General features: G+C 39.8%; 2 protein-coding genes across 4 annotated transcripts in view; both read right to left on the bottom strand.

Moving 5' to 3' along the window:
• Positions 1-324: 324 nt before the first annotated feature.
• Positions 325-8,542, bottom strand: LOC148891361 (uncharacterized). 3 transcript variants are annotated; one of them, XM_089008353.1, is made up of 12 exons: positions 8,341-8,542; positions 6,529-6,657; positions 6,395-6,452; positions 5,690-5,762; positions 5,452-5,555; positions 5,272-5,361; positions 4,080-4,151; positions 3,878-3,940; positions 2,762-2,819; positions 2,527-2,571; positions 2,343-2,442; positions 325-1,250 (listed from the first exon to the last, which is right to left on the bottom strand). In XM_089008353.1, exons 1-12 carry the CDS (start codon positions 8,379-8,381, stop codon positions 1,145-1,147), a joined length of 939 nt encoding a protein of 312 aa, XP_088864479.1. In that variant the 5' UTR covers positions 8,382-8,542; the 3' UTR covers positions 325-1,144. The 3 variants fall into 3 exon arrangements, with proteins under 3 accessions (XP_088864479.1, XP_088864478.1, XP_088864477.1); XM_089008352.1 differs by having other exon boundaries at positions 330-1,250; positions 2,726-2,819; positions 8,341-8,541; XM_089008351.1 differs by having other exon boundaries at positions 332-1,250; positions 2,720-2,819; positions 8,341-8,541.
• A 6,063-nt stretch (positions 8,543-14,605) lies between these two features.
• The window catches only part of LOC148891362 (receptor-type tyrosine-protein phosphatase S-like), a 115,414-nt gene continuing 106,917 nt past the window's right edge, over positions 14,606-23,102 (bottom strand). Inside the window, exons 31-36 of the mRNA XM_089007377.1 lie at positions 22,761-22,939; positions 20,995-21,121; positions 18,812-18,937; positions 16,281-16,435; positions 16,077-16,212; positions 14,606-14,772 (exon numbers count right to left, since the gene is read on the bottom strand). Coding sequence (XP_088863503.1) covers positions 14,704-14,772; positions 16,077-16,212; positions 16,281-16,435; positions 18,812-18,937; positions 20,995-21,121; positions 22,761-22,939 — 792 coding nt within the window. The 3' untranslated portion in view covers positions 14,606-14,703. The remainder of the gene's footprint in view (positions 14,773-16,076; positions 16,213-16,280; positions 16,436-18,811; positions 18,938-20,994; positions 21,122-22,760; positions 22,940-23,102) is intronic.

Here is a 23,102-nt window from a genome sequence, read left to right on the forward strand (position 1 = left end):
TTTTTCTGTGGGTGAGCAGCGGCAGCCACATGGGCCAGCGTTCACTCACCCTGTAATAACTCAAATAGATAGAAAGTTAGCTCGCTGGCTAATAGATAACTAACAGATAGCTAGATAGCTACACTACACTATACTACACTATACTATACTATAATATTCTATACCATACCGTACCATACAACACTATAGAAGACTACAGTATACTATTCTACACCTTACCATACTATACCTATACTATACTATACTATACTATACTATACTATACTATACTATACTATACTATGCCATACTAGAATACACCATACCATACTATACTATACTATACTATACTATACTATACTATACTATATCGTACTATACTGTACTATAGTATACTATGCTATCCTAATACTACGCTACACTATACAATACTACACTACACTATACTAGTCTATATACACTCATACACACTGACCTCCGTTTTCAACTGAACTGTAATCTTTGTCCCATGGAAATTGTACTAATTGATTCCCCTTTTTTGTCTCAGTACATTTCAGCCAACTTCCCGGGCCCACAATGACTTGGCCCTTTTTCCAGCCCCTGATTGGTTGGTCAGAGCACGCCCTGCTTGACTTGCGGAACCGGTCTTGAGTGACCGCCAAACAAATACAGTTAAATATCAGCATGTCTTTTGAATTATATCGTTTTTAGCTTACATTAATATGCTTTTTTGGTTTTGTTTGGTAGTCGTTATTTTATGAAGTATAAATTGATTCCGAATGACTCGAGAGTCCAGATGATAACATAACACAACTTCAATCCCAAAATCTAATTGAAAATTCAGTATTTCCCAGCCATTTTTTCTTAAATGATCCGCATAGCGATCACAGACAATGAGTGTCATTTGATCAATATTTTCAAAGCAGCTTATTTGGGCAGTCGCCACTGTGACTTAGCAAACACACCAGGGTGTGACTGTCATGGAATTTTTTTCAGACTGGCGACACACGGGTGCACAAGAAACGAGCCATGCCTTTTTGTTTTTGTTTTTGGTGTTATTTTTGAAAAATCTGATCGAGCCAGTAATGGTTTTAAACCAGTTTCAACTATTACCAGCACAGAGTTGTCCAAATGTGTGGGTACGGGTGTGTGTGAGAGTGTACACTCACTCTTTGAAGAGCAAGGACAGCTCAGTCAATGAATTTAGCTGCCTTTCCAGTGCGATCATCCTGATCCCAATGAAGCCAGACACCAACAGAAGCAGCACCAATCTTCACGGCATGTCATGTACATAAACATACGCACACATAAAAACACACACAAACACAAAGAGCACAACATGCCTTAGTATTGTACTTCGCCAAAATGGCCCCAGAGACAATACAGTGATACCTTGGCTTACAAACTTAATTGGTTCCCAGACAGAGTGTGTAAGGCAAAAAGTGTGTATCCCAAAAATTAATTTCCCATCGGAAACCATTAAAATGAGAATAATCCGTTCCCATGTCCCCATAAAACATTTTCTACTTTCTAATTTTCTAAATTAAAATGACACAAAATATACGGTATTTTATGTATAGTAAATGTGTGATGGTATTATAATTAAATAAATAAACTGTACTTTATATAGTAAAGTCGTTTTATTTACCTTTGTGATGGTCGTTGATGGCTTGATGGAATGGAGTGGCCCGTTTCATCAGCATTAAACACTTGATGAGGAACGTAACCTTCTTCTTTCACCATCTTGAGGAATGATCCCTTGGAGGTCTTTCTCTGTGATCATTTTGCCTAGTTCCTCATCAATTGTGTTCTGTTTAGCTGGGTTGATTGCTTTTTGCATCAAGTGTACAGATGGCTTGTGCGGATTGTTTGTGGAGCCTGATTGATGGAATATTTTAACCTTGCAGTCTATACTCTGCCTTTGAACTATCAAAGTTGAAACTCTCTCACTGTCGTCTGCCGGTCTCTTTAATGTTTAAACTACCCCCCCCCCCCCCTCACTGCTGCATTCTTGACCAATCACGTGGCATTAACCGAAGACTGAGGGCGTAGAATAAAGGACAAAAACAGTCGGCTGCCATTTTGTTGTCAGAAGAACGGGCTCGTTCACGAACGACACATCACTCATTGAGGCAGCTCCATGTATGAAAAAAGTTCGTATGCCAAGGTAAAATTTTCATAAATGTTACGTTCGTAAACCGAAAAGTTCATAGGCCAATGGTTTCGTAAACGGAGGTGTCACTGTATAATAAATTGATGAGTGTATTTTTGTGTTCATTCTGCCAATGGAAATTTATGCTCCTGAAATGTCCGTCTCCCAAAATCCAAGATAGAAAACGGAACCCAAACATTGGTCAACTTACAACATTAAGTAGACGTAGAAGACCATACTGAAATTCACTCTTGGTCGGAAGAAGAAAAACACGGTGACGTCCTCCATGATCTTCCAAAGCCACGATGAAACTGATTGAAACAAATACATTTGGCATTGCATAAATGTTCTTTTCTCGCCAAATGGCTTTTTAAACAGAACGTAAAAGGCCTTACATGCGCCGTCCGCCTCCTCTGTTGTAGACATTGTTTGGGTGGAACCTGCCAAAGTACAAACAAAACAACAAAAAGCAGCAGCATGATGATTAGAAAAATGGCTTGGAAATAATTTATTGCTGAAAAAAAAGATTCATTTTATACAGCATGTTCATCAATATTAAATGGATGAATGGAACATTTTATATCTTACATTTACCGGCTGATTGAGGGATGTTGTCATCCATATAATTACCATTCCGCCTGCTCATCGAGTGATCCACGCTGTCATCAATGCTGGAATGACTGGAGAGCTGCGGTTTGGACAAGCAGACAAGCAGTAAGCTAAGTTGATGACAGGATGAGTCGCTCAAGTCCAACACCCATGTTTTTGGAATGTGGGAGGAAACTGGAATACCCACACAGGCACCAGAAAAAAAAAAACATGTCAAGTTCACACAGGAAAGCCAAGAGCCGGAATCGAAACGTGCACCTCTGCGCTGGGAAGCGGAAGTGCTAACCAGTCGAAAACAGTGCCACCCAATATAATTATGAGTAATTTCTTTTTATATTAAAGGACAACCGACATCACTTTTTTTTCTTAACTGACATCAGAACAACGTTTTATAGCATCTAAAATATCCAAAACACGCAGTATGATATTTTTAGTCAAATGCAAAACACCAATAAAAATGAATTAAAGTGTCCAAAATCTGCAAAACATTGAGCTGCGAATTGGGCATTTTCAGAAAGTCCCGCCCCCAGGTCGTGACGTCACGCCAAGATGTCTTGCATTGCAGGAGAATCAAAACAATGGCTTCAGATTCAGAGAATATTCTTTCTTGTTACATATCCAGTGATGAATATGATTCAAATAGTTCTGAAGAGGAAAGCATACATGTTTGCAATCGATTAAATAATTTATTCCGTGCCATTTTGAGGCAACATTGAGGGGAAATGCCTCACCGAAAAAGAGGCACAAAATGGCGATTTATTGTGGCCACCTCCGTTTCCACAGGCTGATAAATTCCTTATATCGTGCTTGGACGCCCTCTTCTGGCGGCTTTTGGGTCCAACACGAGGTCCCCAGACCAAACAAGTACAGCAAAATACATTGATGTGATGGAAGGACTGCTACAATGGGTCATTTTTTCAGTCAGGGGCGTTCCTTTAGTGACGTCACGTACGGAGTCGTCACCAACTCAAAAACAAGACTTCCTGAATATTCAGCGCGAGTCTAAAAACGTAAAATATAGCTATATGCGGTGGAATCTTATTAAAATAAGCTCAGTAGAAGTCATTTGAAGCCATTTTACAAATTATGGACACAACTTGTCCGGAGACGTCGGTTGTCCTTTAATGCTTCACTCACCAAATTGGAATCAGCTTCATTCTCAGCAGAGGATTCACGAGGGCTGCTTTTGGCGCTGTCTCCCTGTGTTATTACCGAGAAAAAAAAAAATGTTATAAAAAATCAATTACACACCCACACGCACACCCAGAGTCCGACCCACGCCCACAAAAAAAAAGTCATTTGCGGTGCGACGGCAGTATTTGGCACTTGGTACGCTCACCTGTGCATGTGAACAGACACTTTGCAGGAGATTGTAGCACATCTCTCGGTTCCTCAACGAAACCAAAAAGTACTGTGGGAAGAAACAGACGAAGCATGAGATGTGTGATGACCAATGAAGAAACTAATTTAACTTCATTCCAACGGCATCACGGCAGCCCGTTTTGCCGATTGAATCGCTTCCTTCAAAAAATTATTTCCTCCATGATACGTTTGTGTCAAGCACTTTACGCTGTGCACCTCTTATGAGAAATTAGGTGCACCTTGTTTTTATTGCCACTCATCCAACCCTTGTCAAAAAGAATGAATTGTCATTGCACATCCCCTATAGTAGGGGGCAGTGGCATTGTCATTGTACGAGTGTGTATACCCTGTTAATAAATCTAATCGGCAGATATATATATATATATATATATATATATATATATATATATATATATATATATATATATATATATATATATATATATATATATGTGCTAATAAAGAGACACAATTATGCAGTCATTTCCTTAAAATAGTTTTTCCAGAAAAAAAACAATATTTTTTTTGTTGTAAAACAAATCTCTCTCTCTTTCTCTCTTTATATATATATATATATATATATATATATATATATATATATTAAAGTCTCGTTAATATCGATATCGGTTATATCGATAGTACTGCTTATTACGATACTATTTCCATGAACTCAAGGAGAAAATTACATGCCCGCAGGATCGGATATATCGATAGTCCGGTTATATCGATATTTTATATATATATATATATATATATATATATATATATATGGTCCTTGGGGAGAGGGCGAAGTGAATATCTTCACATTATTAATTAATTATAACCACTACTAATCATATTTTGTATTTTAAAAAACAACATGGCCTCCGTTACCTTTGCGTTAACATACCACAGGCACAACGATTGCCATTCATTTGGCTGGAGGCCACAAATGCTGCAGCAACACATGCAGATAGATAGTAAAATAATAGAGTGGAAGAACGACTCATAATTCTGCTGGACCGAAAATCAAAGAGAGGAAGTGAGTCTTCTAGGGCAGTATATCCATGTTTGTTCTAGCCTTAGGTGGCCAAGATGGCGCTTATACTAGAATCAGCAGCACAATACACATTGAAAGTAGCAGTTACAGTGTTGAACTCGAAAAAAGGAGAGGAAAAGCATCACCGGACCTTCTCGTCATCAGCAGTTTGTATCGACAGCATGGACAAAGCTGAATTTTGTTTCTTCACCGCTCGGATGTTGGATGTGGGAATCACCACCTGCAACACGGGCAAGCAAGCCCTGCTTAGGGGAGGCACTAGATGACCAGGGGTCAACAGATTTCCAATGTCCTGGACTACAGCGCTTACCTTGGTCTCTTTGAGTAACACGGACGAGAAGAAGCACACATTATTTTCTGATATGTACAGTTTTCCATGATAGAGCACTTCCTTTTGCAGAGCGCATGTGAAAGCTTTAGAAATATACAGACGCACGCACATGTGTTTTAAAATTCTGATTTGTCTTTTTTTTAAACAGTGTAAAAATAGCTAATGTCGCACTAGCAATAATTTATTGCATTTTGGGAAAAAAATACAATCTACTCACTATGAGTCAGGTTCTCTTCATTGGGGATTTCCTTAAAAATTTTGTGGAAATTTCTATTGTGTTTCTGGAAACTCTAAAATGAAAACAAGAAGAACAAGAAAATACGTTTGCGTCAATATACACTCACTGGCCACAAGATAAGGCAATTCATAAAGTGTAGCTGACTGGCTGGCTGTTAGCTGGCTAGCTGTTGGCTATCTGGCTATCGGTTAGCTATTTATTAGCTAGCTAGCTCTTAGCTGGCTACCTATTAGCTATTTATTAGCTATACATTAGCTAGCTGGCTAGCTATTAGCTGTCTGGCTGGCTGGCTGTTAGTTTGCTAGTTTCTGGCTATCTGGTAGCTATTTATTAGCTAGCTAGCTGTTAGCTGGCTTGCTGTTGGCTATTAGCTCTCTGGCTGGCTGGCTGTTGGCTATCTATTAGCTATACATTAGCTATCCATTAGCTGGCTAGCTCTAAGCTGTCTAGCTAGACAGTAAATATATCCATTAGCTAGCTAGCTTTCTATCTATTTGAGTTACTTCGGGGTTGAGTGAACGCTGGCGCATGTGGCTGTCACTGCTCACCCACAGAAAAACTTTATCCTGTAACTGTCAAGTGACCTTGAGAGTTTTTAAAGGCGCTTATAAATGAAATGTATTATTATTATTATTATTAATAAATGTAAAGCTGGTAAAATATCACTGAAAAAACAAGAAGTACATTGTTGCTGATGAGCCCATCTGGCCGCTGAATTATGTCCTCCACGGTAATCTTCTCCCTGAAAGCACGAAAGTTTTCAGGATGCCGAACAATTGTCCCACGAGCAACTTAACCGACAATGGCGGGCGGCCTACCTGCCGCTGGAGTTTTGATTGAGTTCCTGGATTTCCAATTCGCTGTCCTCTTGGCTCGTTCTGTACTTCTTCAGGAGCTTGTGGGTTGAGCCCCTGCGGCAACTGAGGCCTCCCGACACATCTTGTGAGCTGACAACAGAGAAAGAAAGTTAATATTGTTATGTCGTGATTGGCCTGCCTAACAGAACGTCACCGTTGTGTGTGTTTTATGGCTCCTTGAAGATGAAATGGGGGGGTTTACGTTCGTTAGCTCATTTGCTACCTCAGCCTGGTTCCTACGTAAGATTGCATTTCTGCGTACAACTTATTTAAAGGACAACCGACACCATTTTTTTGTTTCCTAACTGACATCAGAAAAACGTTTTAGCGTATCGAAAATACCCAAAACACGCAGGCTGATATTTTTAGCCAAATGCAAAACACCAATAAAAATGACTTAAAGTGTCCCAAAACTACTTCAAAATGACCTCAGAAAGTTTCAGTTTCAGAAGGTCCCGCCCCCTTGTTCATGACATCACGCTAGGATGTCGTGCCTTGCCCGAGAATCATAACAATGGCTTCAGATTCGAAGAAGATGCTTTCTTGTTACTCATCCAGAAGATGCTTTCTTGTTACTCATCCAGTTATGAATATGATTTCAATAGTTCTGACGAGGAAAGCATAAATGTTTGCAATCGATTAGAGAAGTCCTTCCGTGTCATTTTGAGGCGTCTGCAATGCAATGTAGCGGCCCAGAAAATGCACAAGTTGGCGCCCAAGCTCTATTGAAAATGGGCTGATTTGTCTGCTGGGAATTTGTGTCAACTAGTATCAAATAGTAGTCTTGGTGCAATACACGATTCACCATCGCGTTATGTGTTTTCCTTCTAATTTCGCCATCAACACGGATCAACACGAAGTTTTCAGATCAAGCAAAGTACCCAAAATGCATTGTCAAAAACAAGACTTCCTGAATATTCAGCGCGTAAAATATAGCTATATGCGGTGACATCTTTGTAAAATACGCTCAGTAGAAGTCATTTGAAGTGATTTTACAAATTATGGACACAACTTGTCCTGAGGCGTCGGTTGTCCTTTAAAGGACTTCTACCGAGGGTATTTTACAAAGATTCGACTGCACATAGCCTGAAACTTCACGGAATGGGTGGCAGCAATGGGCAAATCCCATTATTTTGAAAGGACTGGCTCGTAATGTCATTTTAAACGCTAAAAAAAGAGAGAGAACCAACAGATCTCAGAATGGCACAAACCACAGTATTCATCCCCACAAGAAACCATTGACAGTTCGAGTTGTCCTTTCTAAAAAGGTCTTAAAATTAGTCCTTAAACACCATCTTAGAAGTTGCCCATGTCCGATTTACAATCAGACATTGCAGGACTCTTAGTTTCTTTCATATTTCAGTTTCACTTTTGACTAAACAGTGCAGTGCACCTCGTTCGTGTTCAGCTTGAGTCGTCGCCCTCAAACTTTCAAGGTAAAATATCGCTGCTACAAAATGAAGTAGCACCATCGTGAGAAAAATTAGCAAAGTGTAGCTAGGGCCAGGTGATGATGGGAAAAAAAAACAAGTATTACGTTTTATGCAGAAAGATTCGAGTCAATGCAAAGCAATGCATGATTTGAATATCGAGGGGGGCGGGGGCGGAAATAACGATTAATTTAAATTGTATTGCACGCACATTTAACCAATATTGTACTCGTTAAATACGGTACAACTAAACTTTCGCCCTATCCACGTGGCAGTGATTTTTTTCAGTGTCACACTGAGTGTCACACCACAAGAGTCGAACTTCCTTGTTTCATATACTTACACAGAGCTGTCCAATGAGAACTTCCGGTTCTTCAGACTCATGCTGGAAAGGTAATACGCGTGCCCAGACGCACACGCAAACACACAAACAAACGAACGTATTCACAGACTTTCACACACATTGACGAATAAATCCAATCTGTCAAAAGCAACCGGCCGTGGCTTCATTCCCGCAAACGAGTGAGAGGTAGTAAAATCTGAGAAAACAAACGGTGAGTGGAGCGCCCACAACAAAGCGCATCAGCCAATCAGCTACGAGGGCTTGCTAGAAGTAAACCAATCATAGAGGACGTAGGCGTGGTTTACTCTCGTTGCTACCGGTTACGACACAAGGTGCCGCCGCACACAAAGATAGTAACCAGCTTAGCCAGCACGATAAGACATCAGGCCTTTTGTCATTTCATATCTCGCTATCATATCCGTCTTGTTGAAAAATGTGCGTGCTTTATTACTTCATTACTTACGCATGGATAGAATGTTTTGCAAAAGAGAAAGTTACCTTTTATTCATTGCATTTACTTTTAATGTAATTGTAATTGTAATTGAATTGTAATTGAATTGAATTGAATGAATTGTAATTGAATGTGTGGGGTTTATTTTATGGTTTCAGGTAACTATGCTGCATCCTAAAGTCACGTGTGAATTGATCTTCAAATCATAATTTATTGACCACAAATTATTTTAGTTCATTCATTTATGGCAAAATGGTGACGTGGCAGGTAGAACAATTAATTGCTCTTCCACTCAATGCCCCAATGTTCAACTCCTCCTCATATCCGCCTGTTGCCAATTCGACAAAAAAAATATAGCTGTTTACAAGGAAGGAGTGCAAATATTTTTCCAGTCTTACCCCTTTCTTCTTGATATATAATTATTCTAACTAGTAGGTTATTGAAACACAGGTGACTGGAAAGTGTCCTTGAGAGTTTTGAAAGGTGCTTATAAATGAAATGTATAATAATAATAATAATAATAATAATAATAATAATTATTATTATTATTATTATAAAAGGATGCCAAAGTAGAAACAAATACAAAGCCTCAGTGTGGCTTATGTGAACAAACAAACCAAAAAGGAACTGCTGTGTCATGTTGCATTTGTTTTCAGGGGCGTGTTTTGTTTGTTAAATTTATCATTGGCATTTGTATTATCAGGGTGAAAATGGAAATACACCAAAAAATGTCCGACAGTATTTGTCAGTTAAAACCTACGGTGGCTCTGTAGAATTGCATGGTATATCCGAATAACACACACACACACACACACACACACACACACACACACACACACACACACACACACACACACACACACACACACACACACACACACACACACACACACACACACACACACACACACACACACACACGATTCATACATTTCTTTTCCCAAGCATATATTTTTAAAAACCTTTTAGAATTTTTTATCATTTCAACTTTCCTGTTGTAATCTATGATGTGCGTGCATTGGTGCTCAGATACCTCAATGTTTTGATTTCCAGCCCAATGGTTTTATAGGTGGAATGTGCACGTGCGTGTTTTTTGTGTTGCGTTAAATCTTGATAGTGACTCAAACCACTTTGGGAGTCAACGCGGAAACAAAAAGTTGCTTTCTTTTTTTTCCCATTCAGTTTTCTCTTCAGTCATTAAAAACACCAGTTGAACACGTTCAAAGCTTTGTGCACACCGTGTATTCTTCATTTTTACCAAATGAAATGCTGCCAAGATGAATTGATGAAAAGCCATTGGAATAATGTAATTATCACTTAACATGACGCAATTGCCTGGCAAATTTAAATACTCAGAAATCAAACAGCACCTCTCTACTGAAATAAAAAAAAACACAGGAGATGGGTTAATTTGTGAAATAACTATACTGTACGATGCTGAATGAGAACAATAGGATAAAGCATTGGACATGTGCCATTACATTTCTTGTTTTAGCAATGTTATTAAATACTGAGACCTTTGGGAAGAACGAGTAATATGAGTCGAGGGTAAACAATCGTCGCGCTTTGCACTATATTTAATGTGATTAGCTGCCAACTTCCTGGTCTAATAAAAATGTCTATACAAATGATTTTGACAGTTGGATTATTTTATGTGGACTCATAATCACTTAAATTGTAAAACTCCTGCACATTTATCCAGATTCTTACCAGTTAATTCTTTTCTTGTTGAATGAGGAGCTCATGTTTATTTTTTTGGGTGAACTTTGCTTTTCTGTAATAGTGGTCTGAAAAATGATAATAAAAGAGGGATTTCCAACATCTAGCGTTTGCGCTTCCTCTAATGGTAGGTAAAAGAATCGTAATCCGAGTTACAGTACAATTCATTTAAATTTAAATGATAAATTGACAGTTGACTGAAAATGACATCGTATTTGCTCAGGAATGAGTTGATGATCACTCACGCTTCAGTTTACGAATGTTATGACTCGACCAAACTCAGTAAAACAGAGTCCTAATCGATAATTGCGTCAGCCTTGAGCAGTTGTGACGTCATTTTCATGCGACAGAAGGAGGCAAAATGGCCGTCCCTTAAAATGGATAAAAAAGGCCAATTATGTTACACAAACATACAATCAGCAAATAAAACATGTATATCAATAAAAAAAATATTGTTTTGGATATCAGTACATTACAGTGCGGGCATTGTCAATTAAATAAATACAAATAATTTAAAATGTTTTTTTTCACACCAGTATATCATAGTGTATTTACGGGATACTGGAAAAATACAGCTACAACTCGTCGAGTTAGACCAAAACAAGCAAGGCAGCTTTGTCTCCATCTTGTGGGCAAAAACACACACGTACACACACTTACACAAACGCGCGCGCGCGCACACACACACACACGCGCGCGCGCACACACACGCACACACATACAAATCCAATTCAATTTTGCTGTATACCCAATCATCTGCTTTTAATACAAAGGCAAGATATTATATCTACATCTATGCTTGGAAAGGAAAGAACAGGTACAGAAGTGAAGGAGGATGACCCTCAAACACACAATCTTATCACAACGCTTGGTGTGTGTATGTGTGTATGCATCCTTTATAGTCCTCTTGACACAACAATTGGTTAAAAAGCGAAGGAATTACGTATTTCCATATATGTCACGCACTGTCAAGACTTCTAGACCTCACATCGACTTCATATCGGAATAATTTTTAAAATGAAGGGCGAGTAAAGTGTGCAGCTGAGCCATCTGTCAAAAATACACCTGCTACCGTGTGCTTTAGCAAACTACTCCGTGACCTTGTCGCTATGATTACTTAAAGTGTTGCTATGAAGGTCAAAGAAGAGCGAGGGGAAGGGCGGCGGGGACATCGAAAGGACATCGCTGTAAACTTAAACTAGGACTTCCTCTAAAATACATATCTAGCTAACAGTTGGACATCAGTGATCAGTATCAAAGAGCACCCTGCACAGAGGGTATATTTCGTAATAGAACAAATAAGTTTGAATAAAAAAAGCATCGAACACCACTAAAAGAAAAGATAAACAAGAATGAAAAATGCATTGGTTATAGTTACGAGCTAGATACACTCAATAAAAACAAAGCGTAACAAAATAGATTCATAAATATCATCAAAATAATAATCACATGAAATAAATATGACACAATAAGGCTTGTTTTTGCGATATTAATAACGATATAACATCCAATACCGCCGTTAAATCTTGTGCACGGTCGTTTTGTTGGAGCGTATGTACAAAATTGGTCTAAATCTCATTAGTTTGCTGCGCTGTGTTGCGCGGGATCAGATCGAAATCAATCGCCAAGGAGAAACGTCAGTTGGTTCGGGATGTTCTGTACATGGAATTTTAATGGCAGGAGTGTCAACTCGGCGACGTGGAGAGAATTTTAGTGCCGTGATGCCTTGAGAAATGAATTTGTTCCGTCACCATGCTTGTAACTCAAAACAAAAATAATGAAAATATAAACTATTTTGGGGTGCCCTTTGCGCCCTCCCCCCCCAAAAAAAACAACAAATAAAAACACAAAAGTGGTCATATAAAATGTTCAGTACCCCCCAAAAATAGTTGCGACTAGTGTACTTTAGGTGTGTGACTTGACCACCGGGGGGCAGTATAATATAGTCATGAAAAACAAATTTCACAGCTAGTGTACATAGCTCAGGTTTTTGGCTGAAGATAAAGAAACTGTGCCTTCACGGCTTTCGCCACAGGTGCTTCTACTCACCCAACAGATAAACTCTTAAGTAGAAGCTACCGGTAGCTACATTCGTGTTGACAGCAGTTGCTTACAACACCAGTATTTGTTAGCCAGTGTATGGCTTTTGCTTTTGTTTCTTAGTATTAAGCTAACTTGACTTATCGAAAGCAGAGCGACTGGTTATTTTGAAATACATAGATATGTAAAATTTATGCTTACTCTGACAGTAAATTTCTTTTGTGCAGCTCAGGGTTTTTTGGCTGAAGATAAAGAAACTGTGCATTAGCCACGGGTGCTTCTACAGATAAACAAACTCTTAAGTAGAAGCTACCGGTAGCTATATTCGTTTTGACAGCAGTTGCTTATAACACCGCTATTTGTTAGCCGGTGTATGGCTTTTGCCTTTGTTTCTTAGCATTAAGCTAACTTGACTTATCGAAAGCTACTAGTTATTTTGAAATACAGTGATACCTTGGCTTACGAACTTAATTGGTTCCCAGACAGTGTGTAAGGCGAAAAGAGTGTATCCCAAAATTAATTTCCCATAGAAAACCATTAAAATGAGAATAATCCGTTCCCGGGTCCCCATAAGACATAATTTTCTACTTTCTAATTTTCTAAGCCTTAAAACTGCACAAATACACCCTATTGTGTGTATAATAAATGTGTGATGGTATTATAATTAATGAAATAAACTTGTCTTGTATAATAAAGTTGTTTTATTTACCTTTGTGATGGTCGATGGCTTGATGGAGGGATCACCCTTGTACCTCTCACTGTCGTCTGCCTGTCTCTTTAATATTTAAACCAACCCCCCCCCCCCCACTGCTGCGTTCTTGACCAATCACGTGGTTTTAACCGAAAACGGGGCGGGAATAGAAGACAAAAACAGTCGGCTGCCATTTTGTTTTTAGAAGAACGGGCTCGTTCGCGAACGACATCACTCATTGAGGCAGCTCCGTGTACGAAAAAAGTTTGTATGCCAAGGTAAAAATTTCATAAATTTAACGTTTGCAAACCTAAAAGTTCGTAAGCCAAGGGGTTTGTAAACCGAGGTATCACTGTACATAGATATGTGAAATTTATGACAGTAAATTTCTTTTGCGTCTATGACCTGCCCCACCGAGTAGAAAAAAAGGTCAAATGAAGACTTGACAGTCACATCACTCATATCTCAAGGCACCACTGTATGCGAACAGTTTTTTTTCCTAATTTGTTTAGCATCTAGTGAAATTAAATTTGTGCCATTCTCATTTTAACGCAATAGTACGATCATAGTTAAAAGCATGTGAGCAAAGCAGCATGTTTAAAAAAAACACAAATCTGCATAAGGCAATGATCATGAAAACAAAACCCACACCCACAAAACCGGAGACAGAATAACAAACATCTTTTTTAAGAGCATCCCTGTCAACAAGCGCCCATCGGAGCAGACCAAACGGGCCTGGCATTGAAGAAGAGGAACGGGAGGATGACGAAGGACCTCATACAAGCAAAGAGCAAGCAAGCTTTGTCGAAGGCGACGGACGATGGCGGCCAACCCGGTCCAAAATTTTCTCTTGGAAGTCTCTCTTGGCTTGACATCACAATTCCCTGTTTGTGGGCCACGGTTGATTTGGCTGGCGTTGGCACTGTGCATGGGGGTATTCGGAACCTCCGCTTCGTCTCTCAAAGCGAGGTGTTCGAGTCCCAAGTGAGGCAGAAGCGAACCACCTGCTTTCGTCATGATCAGTTTGGAAAGAGACTTAAGTACACGTTTGCACTCTTGTAACCCACAAGTACACCAAAACCAATAGATATAAAGTTGAGGATAAAAAGCCCATCAAGGGTGCAGCAAATATCCAGGCTTTTTGTGTGTATTTTCTTTTTTAGTACGTATACATTGAGAGAATCATAAATTCCTGTTCTTGTATTTCACTGGTATTGGAGATAGCTGACCACGACACATATGTATTAATATACGTCCTTCACACTTGGAACACTGAGGTAAGTATATGGATTACACATGGAGAGTCCAGCGTAGCTCTTGAGCGGAAAGAGCGTGGCTGTTGTTAGACAACGGAATTTTCTTCCCCCTTTCTTTTTGTTGTTTTTTGTTGTTTTTTTTTGTTCTTATGGGTGTAGATCTTCCCTCTTTGTCTTTTGATCCTTCTTGGCTGTTGTCTCGTCACTTATGTTGCATAGTGGTCAAAGCTACCCAAGTATTCCAGAGCAGCCTGGTAGCAGAACTGGTACTCGTCCTGCACGAGACAAGATCATTGTTTTAAAATATGAAATTAACACATTCACTGCCAGACGATGTGCAAAAATGTGTCCACACCAGTGCCAGGGTTTTTGGCATTGTCACTCGAATTCCAGGAGTCACAGAATATTGAGTTTCAGGACTACATAAACATTCAATGCAGCATAAGAAAACCTTAATTTCTAAATTATATGGGTCTGGAGTTATTTTTGGCCTGAAATGAGGGCGGCTGTCCAAAATACAATGCAATACATACAGATTGGTTAATATAGCACTTTAACATCAGCTTAGGCAGTGCCGATAAAGCACTGGCCAGACCTCTGGCAATGTTTTTCCCTTCCCCGAGGGGGCAGCATTTGCCTTTTGTCCATGTTTGCACTCTGTTACAGCTTCAGCTGTTGTTAAAGCGCTATATAAATCAATCTGTATGTATTGTATTTTGGATAGCCACCCCCATTTCAAGCTCAGATAACTCCAGACTCCTGTAACTTAGGAATTAACTCTTCTGAAGAAGGAAGATAATCTAAGGTTTCTAACGCTGTATTGAATGTTTACGTAGTCCTTGAGCTCAATATTGTGAGGGTCCTGCAATTTGAGTGAAAATGACAAAAACCCTGGCACTGGAGTGGACACATTTTTGCACAATGTCTGGCAGTGAATTAGTAAAACAATATATAAAAAATAATGCAATTCACTATTTGCCTTTTTTAGCATATGAATAACTGCAAAGCATCACAACTTGGTCAGAAAAAAAATGGAGAAATGGAGTTTTGGTGAACGGCAAAAGTAGTCATTGGCCGTTCCAATACTTTTGGCAGCAACCGTAGCCAGATAAGAAATATATAATTTTTTTCATCATTTTTGGGAATAGGGGTTGGTACGGGAGAGGGGGGGGGGCTTCCTCTGGATGTCTGCCAGAGAAAGAACCATCTTCCTTCATTAAAAAACACTATAGACACTCCCATACTTACGAACATTCGAGTTAGGAACATTTTTGCTCTCTCTCTCTAACATATGTAGTATTCTCTCCAGTTGTACATGTACATATCATTACAGAGCATATATTTTATTAAATGTTTATTTTTCAGTAAAACCCAATACAGGTTAGTTATACAAGCCTTAACATACTTATATAGGCCTTAAACATACATTCCATACAAAATATAGCACTGAAGCAACTTACAAACAAATTCAACTTACGAACGACCATTCTTAACGTATCTCGTTCGTAAATTGAGGTGCGTCTGTATTTTCCCACACTAAAAAATTCATATGCTGCGCTGAGAAAACATATTAACGTACCTCAGTCTGCACCATGGCCGGTCTTTGTGTCCGCAGCATTTTGACAGTCTGGAAAATGTCCACTGCCCCTTCGTAGCGCATCCTCTCCAGCACGATGCTCAGCGTGATGAAGACCCCCGTGCGACCCACGCCGGCACTGCAACCAAAATAGCCATCGTTTAATTCCCCAATTTGGACAAAGGGCTGTCATGTGCCACATCTCACCTGCAATGAACACTGATTGGTCCATCCTGGCCAAATTGCTCCTTTGTTTTGTGTACTTGGCCAATGAAATCGATGAAGCCTTCACCGGATTTGGGCACACCTTGCTCGGGCCAGTCAGTGAACTGGAACTGACGGACTGTTCGTGATTGGCCGTCCTGAGGGTGGGAATTACATAGCGTGACTCGCAGAATTTACATTTCAACCTATACAACTTCATTAATAATAATAATAATAATAATAATAATAATAATAATACATTTCAATCATTTATAAGCACCTTTCAAAACTCTCAAGATAACTTTTCAGTCACAGGATAAGTTTTTCTGTGGATGAGCAGCGGCAGCCATACGCGCCAGCGTTCACTCAACCCAGAATAATTTAAATAGCTAGCTAGACAGCTAATATATAGTCAGCTGCCTAGCTAGCTGACTATATATTAGCTGTCTAGCTAGCTATTAAAATAGTCAGATAGATAGATAGCTAGCCAGATAGCTAATAGATAGCAAATATATAGCCAGCATTAAAACCTTACAAATATAAAAGAGGCAGTTTTCGGTCCACGTTAGCTAAATGTACGACAAAATATGGTTAATCCTACAAACACATTTGAGCTCTTCACCATAGGACAAGGTTGCCCATATTCAAAATGACCGAAGGGGAAGATAGCAAACTGCAATGTACGTGCACAGCTGAAGATAAAAATGGAAGTTGGCAGGACTTAAATTATTTTTGAGCGATGAAACAGATGCAGGCGTTGATGATAAATGCGGGACGATCCACCTGTCGAATATAATAAAATGACATAGTTGCATAAATAATCCCATCTGCCTCCCCGCTGTTTTCCATGCGCAATCAAGAAAAAGTTCAGTGAAGGCTATTTATCATGACTGAATTTGTTGTAGGTTATTACTTGACAATTAAAACAGAAATATTAGTTTAAAGTGATACTGTTGGGCAATTTTTCAAGATGCCTATACCTATTTGATAACCTTGTCTATTCACCATTCAAGCAATATTAAAATTGATTTGTCTCAAAAGCCTTCAAGGCGATTTATAATATGACTTGCCTTCTACGTGAATCAATCTTCTAATTTCTTGGACGTACTATTTTAACTCATTCACTGCCAGACGATGTGCAAAAATCTGTCCACTCTAGTGCCGGGGTTTTTGTCATTGTCACTCAAATTCCAGCGAATATTGAGTTTTAGGACTAGATAAACATTCAATGCAGCATAAGAAACCTTAGACTCTCTTCTTTCATCAGAAAAAAAGTTAATTCCTAAATTATATGGGTCTGGAGTTATATGAGCTTGAAATGAGGGTGGCTGTCCAAAATACAATGTAATACATACATATTGGATTATATAGCGCTTTAACAAATGCTGAAGGTGGAACAAAGCGCTAACATTGAAAAAAAAAGGAAATGCTGCCCCCTTGTGGAAAGGAAAGATCATTGCCAGAGGTCTGGCCAGCGCTTCATCCACACAACCAGCCAGAAAAACCAAAACCCGAACAACTTCGGGAATGGCGCTTGACATCTTATTTTCAATTCCCAAATAAATTCGGGAATGGCAGTGAATGTGTTAAGTGAATGTGCTGTCAAGCTCTTCGTTAAAGTTGCAGCGGGTGTCAAAGCTCTAAATAACTAAGGTTGTATTGTATTGTATTCCATTTAGAACAGTTCCATCTAGTGGATGCACAATGCAACCGCAGCCAGAATTGCTGCTTCTATTCAATGTGGCTTATAATGCGGTGCGTCCGATGTATGAAAACAGCAACAAAATAGGCCGTTCATTGAAGATGCGTCTTATACTCCGAAGTGGCCTACAGTACTGTAAATACGGTCATAATTTTGTCCATATAACTTATTTCTGGCTTTGGCAGAATAAATGTTGAGAAACACTGCGCATGACTAATTCATGAAGCATCTACTTGAGGAAACAGAGCGTTACTGCATGTCACGAATATTAAAAGAATTCGTGTTACGTTGACTGGCCCGCGAGACACTTGGCGGCCATTTTATTTTTTGGGGCTTCAAATGATTACACTTATCTGACCCCAGATCAGCGGCTGCGGTGAACCTTCCACTGAAACGTCTGCGATTGTCAGCCACTCTGAAGGCAATAACATCTTTTCTTCTCCGCTCAGCCTTTCTGACTCCCTTTTAATGGAAATCAATACAGCATGTGTCCATGTGGCGTCTGGGCAAAGGCAGGCTTATCTGGAGTTATCTATGACTGGCACTTGGGCACGTGCCCGGCGGACGTGCAGTCACAAGCGTGAATGAGCTGTCGGCTATTTATCCGACGGTGCGGCTGAATGAACAATCTCAGGTGGCTCGCTGTCACACGCCCGCTTCACATACAAATGAGGTCACGCGGCTTTGCGGGTCGATAGGACAATCGCTTCTGGGCCGCCGACGCCGCACGACGTTGATAGATTGGGGAACACGGAAGGAATCGTGGCGGCGGCGTTTAAGTCGCTGTTTGAAGATGCGGAGGTGAATTGAAACATGCGGGGCATCAACTTACCCTGGCATCTGTTACTTTGAACTCCCGCAGGATGTACTGGGGCATGTTGTACTCGGCCATGGGGTCCACCACAAAGTACTGGTACCTGGCGGAACGTTCCGCCGGCCAGTACTGGTGACATTTCTCCTGAGAAAAACACGCACAAAAGGTTGGATGTTATTCGTGGGCTTATAGCAAAGGCTTACGATCGATTTGGATGTTGTAATTGTAGTTTTTAATTTTGTTATGGGTTTTGGCGTTATTTGTAGTTTTCCTAAGTACAGTACAGTGATACTTCGGCTTAGGAACGCTTTAGCTAACAAACTTTTCGCCTTACGAACATTAAATTCGCGAGAATATAATCTTGGCATACGAACTCGTTTTCGGGAAACACACGGAGCGCCACAATGTCTGGCAGACTAGTTTTCGGCGGAAGAACACCAAATCACACGGCCGAACAGCACCACCGTGGCTCCTGGACTACTTTTCCACACCCACTTTCTTTGAGTGCATACGTGGCATTTTGCTTACGTTTGCTTTTTTGGTACCGAAAAAGATCCCACCACAGGCTAGAGTTCAGCCAAAGAGGACACAAAACAAAATTACGGCCGAGCAGAAGGAGATCATCGAGAAACACGAACGAGCTGTGCGTTTGTGTGATGACTTAGCATCCCAGGACCAGTATGCTAAGTGGACCATTGCTACGTGTGGCTAAAGGTGTTTCTGTGTTGTCTAAGCAAAAGTCTCAGGCAATAGAAGAGGTTGAAAAACTTCTGTTGATTTGGATTAACGAAAAGCAGCTCGCAGGGGACAGTGTTAGTGAGGATATTATCATCGAGAAAGCACGGCAACTTCACTCGGATATCATCAAGAGGCAACCACATCAACAACCATCACAATACAATAACACATTTATTATACAGAAATTAATGTATATTTGTGTAGTTTTAAGGTTTATTTAGTAGAAAATTATGCTTTATGGGGACCTGGAAACGGATTATTCTCATTTTTTATTGTTTCCTATGGGAAATTAATGTTTGGAAGAGACACTTTTCACCTTACACATACTTTCTGGGAACCAATTAAGTTCGTAAACTGAGGTATCAATGTATCTGGATTATTTCTTGAGTGCTAAAAAACAGTCGGCAAGTGCCATGAAATTAAATCAATAAATTTATTTGCTAACCATTAGCTAGCTAGCTTTCTATCTATTTGAGTTACTTCGGGTTGAGTGAACGCTGGCGCATGTGGCTGCCGCTGCTCATCCACAGAAAAACTTTATCCCGTGACAGTAAAATGACCTCGAGAGTTTTGAAATAAATGAAATGTATTATTATTATTATAAAAATTACAATCCTCAAAGTATTGTTGTTTGTTTTATTGTTGATTTCATTGGTGTCAAAGCCAAGGCCCGGGGGAGAGATCTGGTCCACCAAATCATTTTATTCGGCCGGCGATTGCAAATCAAGCATGTCAACTTCCATGATGCTTGCTAAAGTCCAAACCAAAATTTCAAATTGTCCCATGTAAACCACAATAATAGTCATTATTTTAGACTTCAAATTTGAAAACTAGTTATTCATTAACTCATTCACTGCCATCCCCGAATTTATTCGGGAATCGAAAATATGACATGGAGCACCATTCCCGAATTTGTTCGGGTTTTGGTTTTTCTTGTGGGGGCTGCCGATATAGCGCTGGTCAGACAAATGTTTTTTTTTTTACCTTCCACAAGGGGGCAGCATTTCCCCCTTTTCCAGCTTCGTGCTTTATTCCAGCTTCAGCTGTTGTTGAAGCGCTATATAAACCAATATGTATGTATTTTGCGCAGCCGCCCCTATTTCAAACTCATATAACTCCATAGCCAAATAATTTAGGAATTAACTCTATTTCTGATGAAAGAAGAGGGTCTAAGATCTGTTCCGCTGAAAATTAGAATGTATTGTATTGTAAACAAGCCTTTGAAGGAGTCAATCAAAAGAATAAACGCGTAGTCATCGTGTTTTTTTAGAGGTAGAATTGCTGACCGAGCTTTTGTAGTGGATCCCATTAGATTGCGCAGGTGTAGCTAATGTATGCTCCAACTAATGAGCTCCCATAAGTGTCTGTTATTCTTTTTTGTATTTATTTATTTTTGGCGCTTGTATCCTGGAATATTTACTTCACTAAACCAAGTCACTGGATTGAGGTTTTTGCATCCTTACCCGGCCCATCTCTCTCAGTTTGGTGAGCATGACCACAATAGTTGAGTTGTGCTCCCACAGCATCCTCCAAAAGTCTTCTGTGGTCTCTGCCAGCGGACCCTGGGTGGCGATGTAGCCTTTCTGCTGCCTGCATGTACACGGACATTGCAAGATTTACCCAAGGAAACAAGTAGTCCAGAACTTTCCCTAAAATTAGACCAAAGAGCATGAAAAATATCAGGTACAACATCAGGTAGCGATCTGCAAGTGTCGGACCGTTAAAGCCTTCTCTGCAGGCCGAAAATATCGGAATCATGGACTATATATTTTGTCCATGAAGTCTTATTAAATAATTTCAATTTGTCTTTCAGCTTCCTTTCATGACTTTTCCTCTGTTGTGCTGCTTCCAGACGCGTGTTTTCGTATTTAAGCATTTAACCAATAACATTTCAGCCATCATTTGTTACCAGGGTCAGAAATCTACCTGGACGCCTTCAGAATCAGTTCTACGGGCCCTAATGTGTCGATCAAAACTGTTGCTCTAACCAATCAGATTTCGAGTTGCCACCCCAAAGGGCTAAAAACGCCTTCTTGAAGGCGCTGGTGAACATCAGATCTGATCGCAAGCATCTAGTGGCAAGAGCATACTGGCCAGAGCTAGCATACTGTATCGGTAGCGAGCTGCATAAGCAAATATATTGTTGTGATGATTTAAAATCAGTTTTGTCAACCCACAATGGCTGAAGGAGGAGATTTGGATTTGATTGGAGATTTACTGTTTAAGCCATTTTCAAGACGGACTTTTCAAGAAAAAATGGCCATTATTAAAAAAGGCTGGTCAGTTATTTCTTGGCCAATGCTAATGCTAATAATAATAATAAATAATAATAATAATAATAATAATAATAATAATAATAATAATACAGTAAAGTCTCATTATATCAATATTCTCGGGAGTCAGAAAAAATATCGATATAACCGGACTATCGATATATCCGATCCTGCGGCATGTAAATTTTCTCCTTGCGCTCATAGAAATAGTATCGTAATAAGCAGTACTATCGATATAACCGATATCGATATAACGAGACTTTATTATAATAATAATAATAATAATAATAATAATAATAATAATAATAATATATTTCATTTATACGTGCCTTTCAAAACTCTCAAGGTCACTTTACACTCACAGTTTTTGCGGGTGAGCAGCGGCAGCCACATGCGCCAGTGTTCACGAAACCCGGAAGTTAACTCAAATAGATAGAAAGCTAGCCAATCGATAGCCAACAGATACCTAGCTTGATAGCCAGCCAGCTAGATAGTGAAAAGAAAGCTAGCTAGCCAGCCAGAGACATAGCACTACTGAAGGCCTAGCGATGAAGTCCATGGCACGCCACTGCAATCTCCTAAAATTTAGGACCTAAATGCTTACTAAAGCAGAATTGTAAACTTTTTGTTCCTCATTAGATTCTGCAGGTGTACCTAATATTATGACGGGTGAGTATCCATACTAAGTGGTACTCTTTGGAGCGCAACTTTTCTTTTCACAAGAAGTAGAACAGTCAAAGCGTGTGTCTCCAAGCAGTCTGGATGCCTGAATCATTTTTTTTCAGCCTCTCATCTTTTGACGCGGACGGTGCCGTGCAGCGGTAACGGTAAAGCTGACGTGATGTGACAGGCGCAAGCACTGTGGTGAAAACCTTTCCAATCCGTTTACCCGTCAAGCGATCGGCGGTGGACAAGAGGCCAAGTTGTATTAATGTTTCCACCTCGTGTAAACATACCTGTAACCGTCAATGTAGCTGGCGTTGATGTAGTCGGATCCCTCCAGGCCTCTGATTGGCTGGAGACACACACGGGTGGTCTCGTAGGGCATGATGTTGACCAGCCGATTCTTGAATTTGTTGCAGGGGAGGTTGGCTGTGACGAAGCGGGACGTGTGGGCTTTGGTGTTGGCCAGTCGCTGCAAAGAGAAGATGAATATTTGTTTGATTTCAAATTTGGAGATAAATTGTACAACTAGATACAATTACACATGTTAATTCTATATACAGTAAAGTCTCGTTATATCGATATCGGATATATCGATAGTCCCGGTTATATCGATACTATTTCTATGCACGCAC

This window comes from Hippocampus bargibanti, linkage group LG11, assembly GCF_051943395.1.
Source record: "Hippocampus bargibanti isolate YZ-2025 linkage group LG11, ASM5194339v1, whole genome shotgun sequence".
NCBI classification, from domain to species: Eukaryota; Metazoa; Chordata; class Actinopteri; order Syngnathiformes; family Syngnathidae; genus Hippocampus; species Hippocampus bargibanti.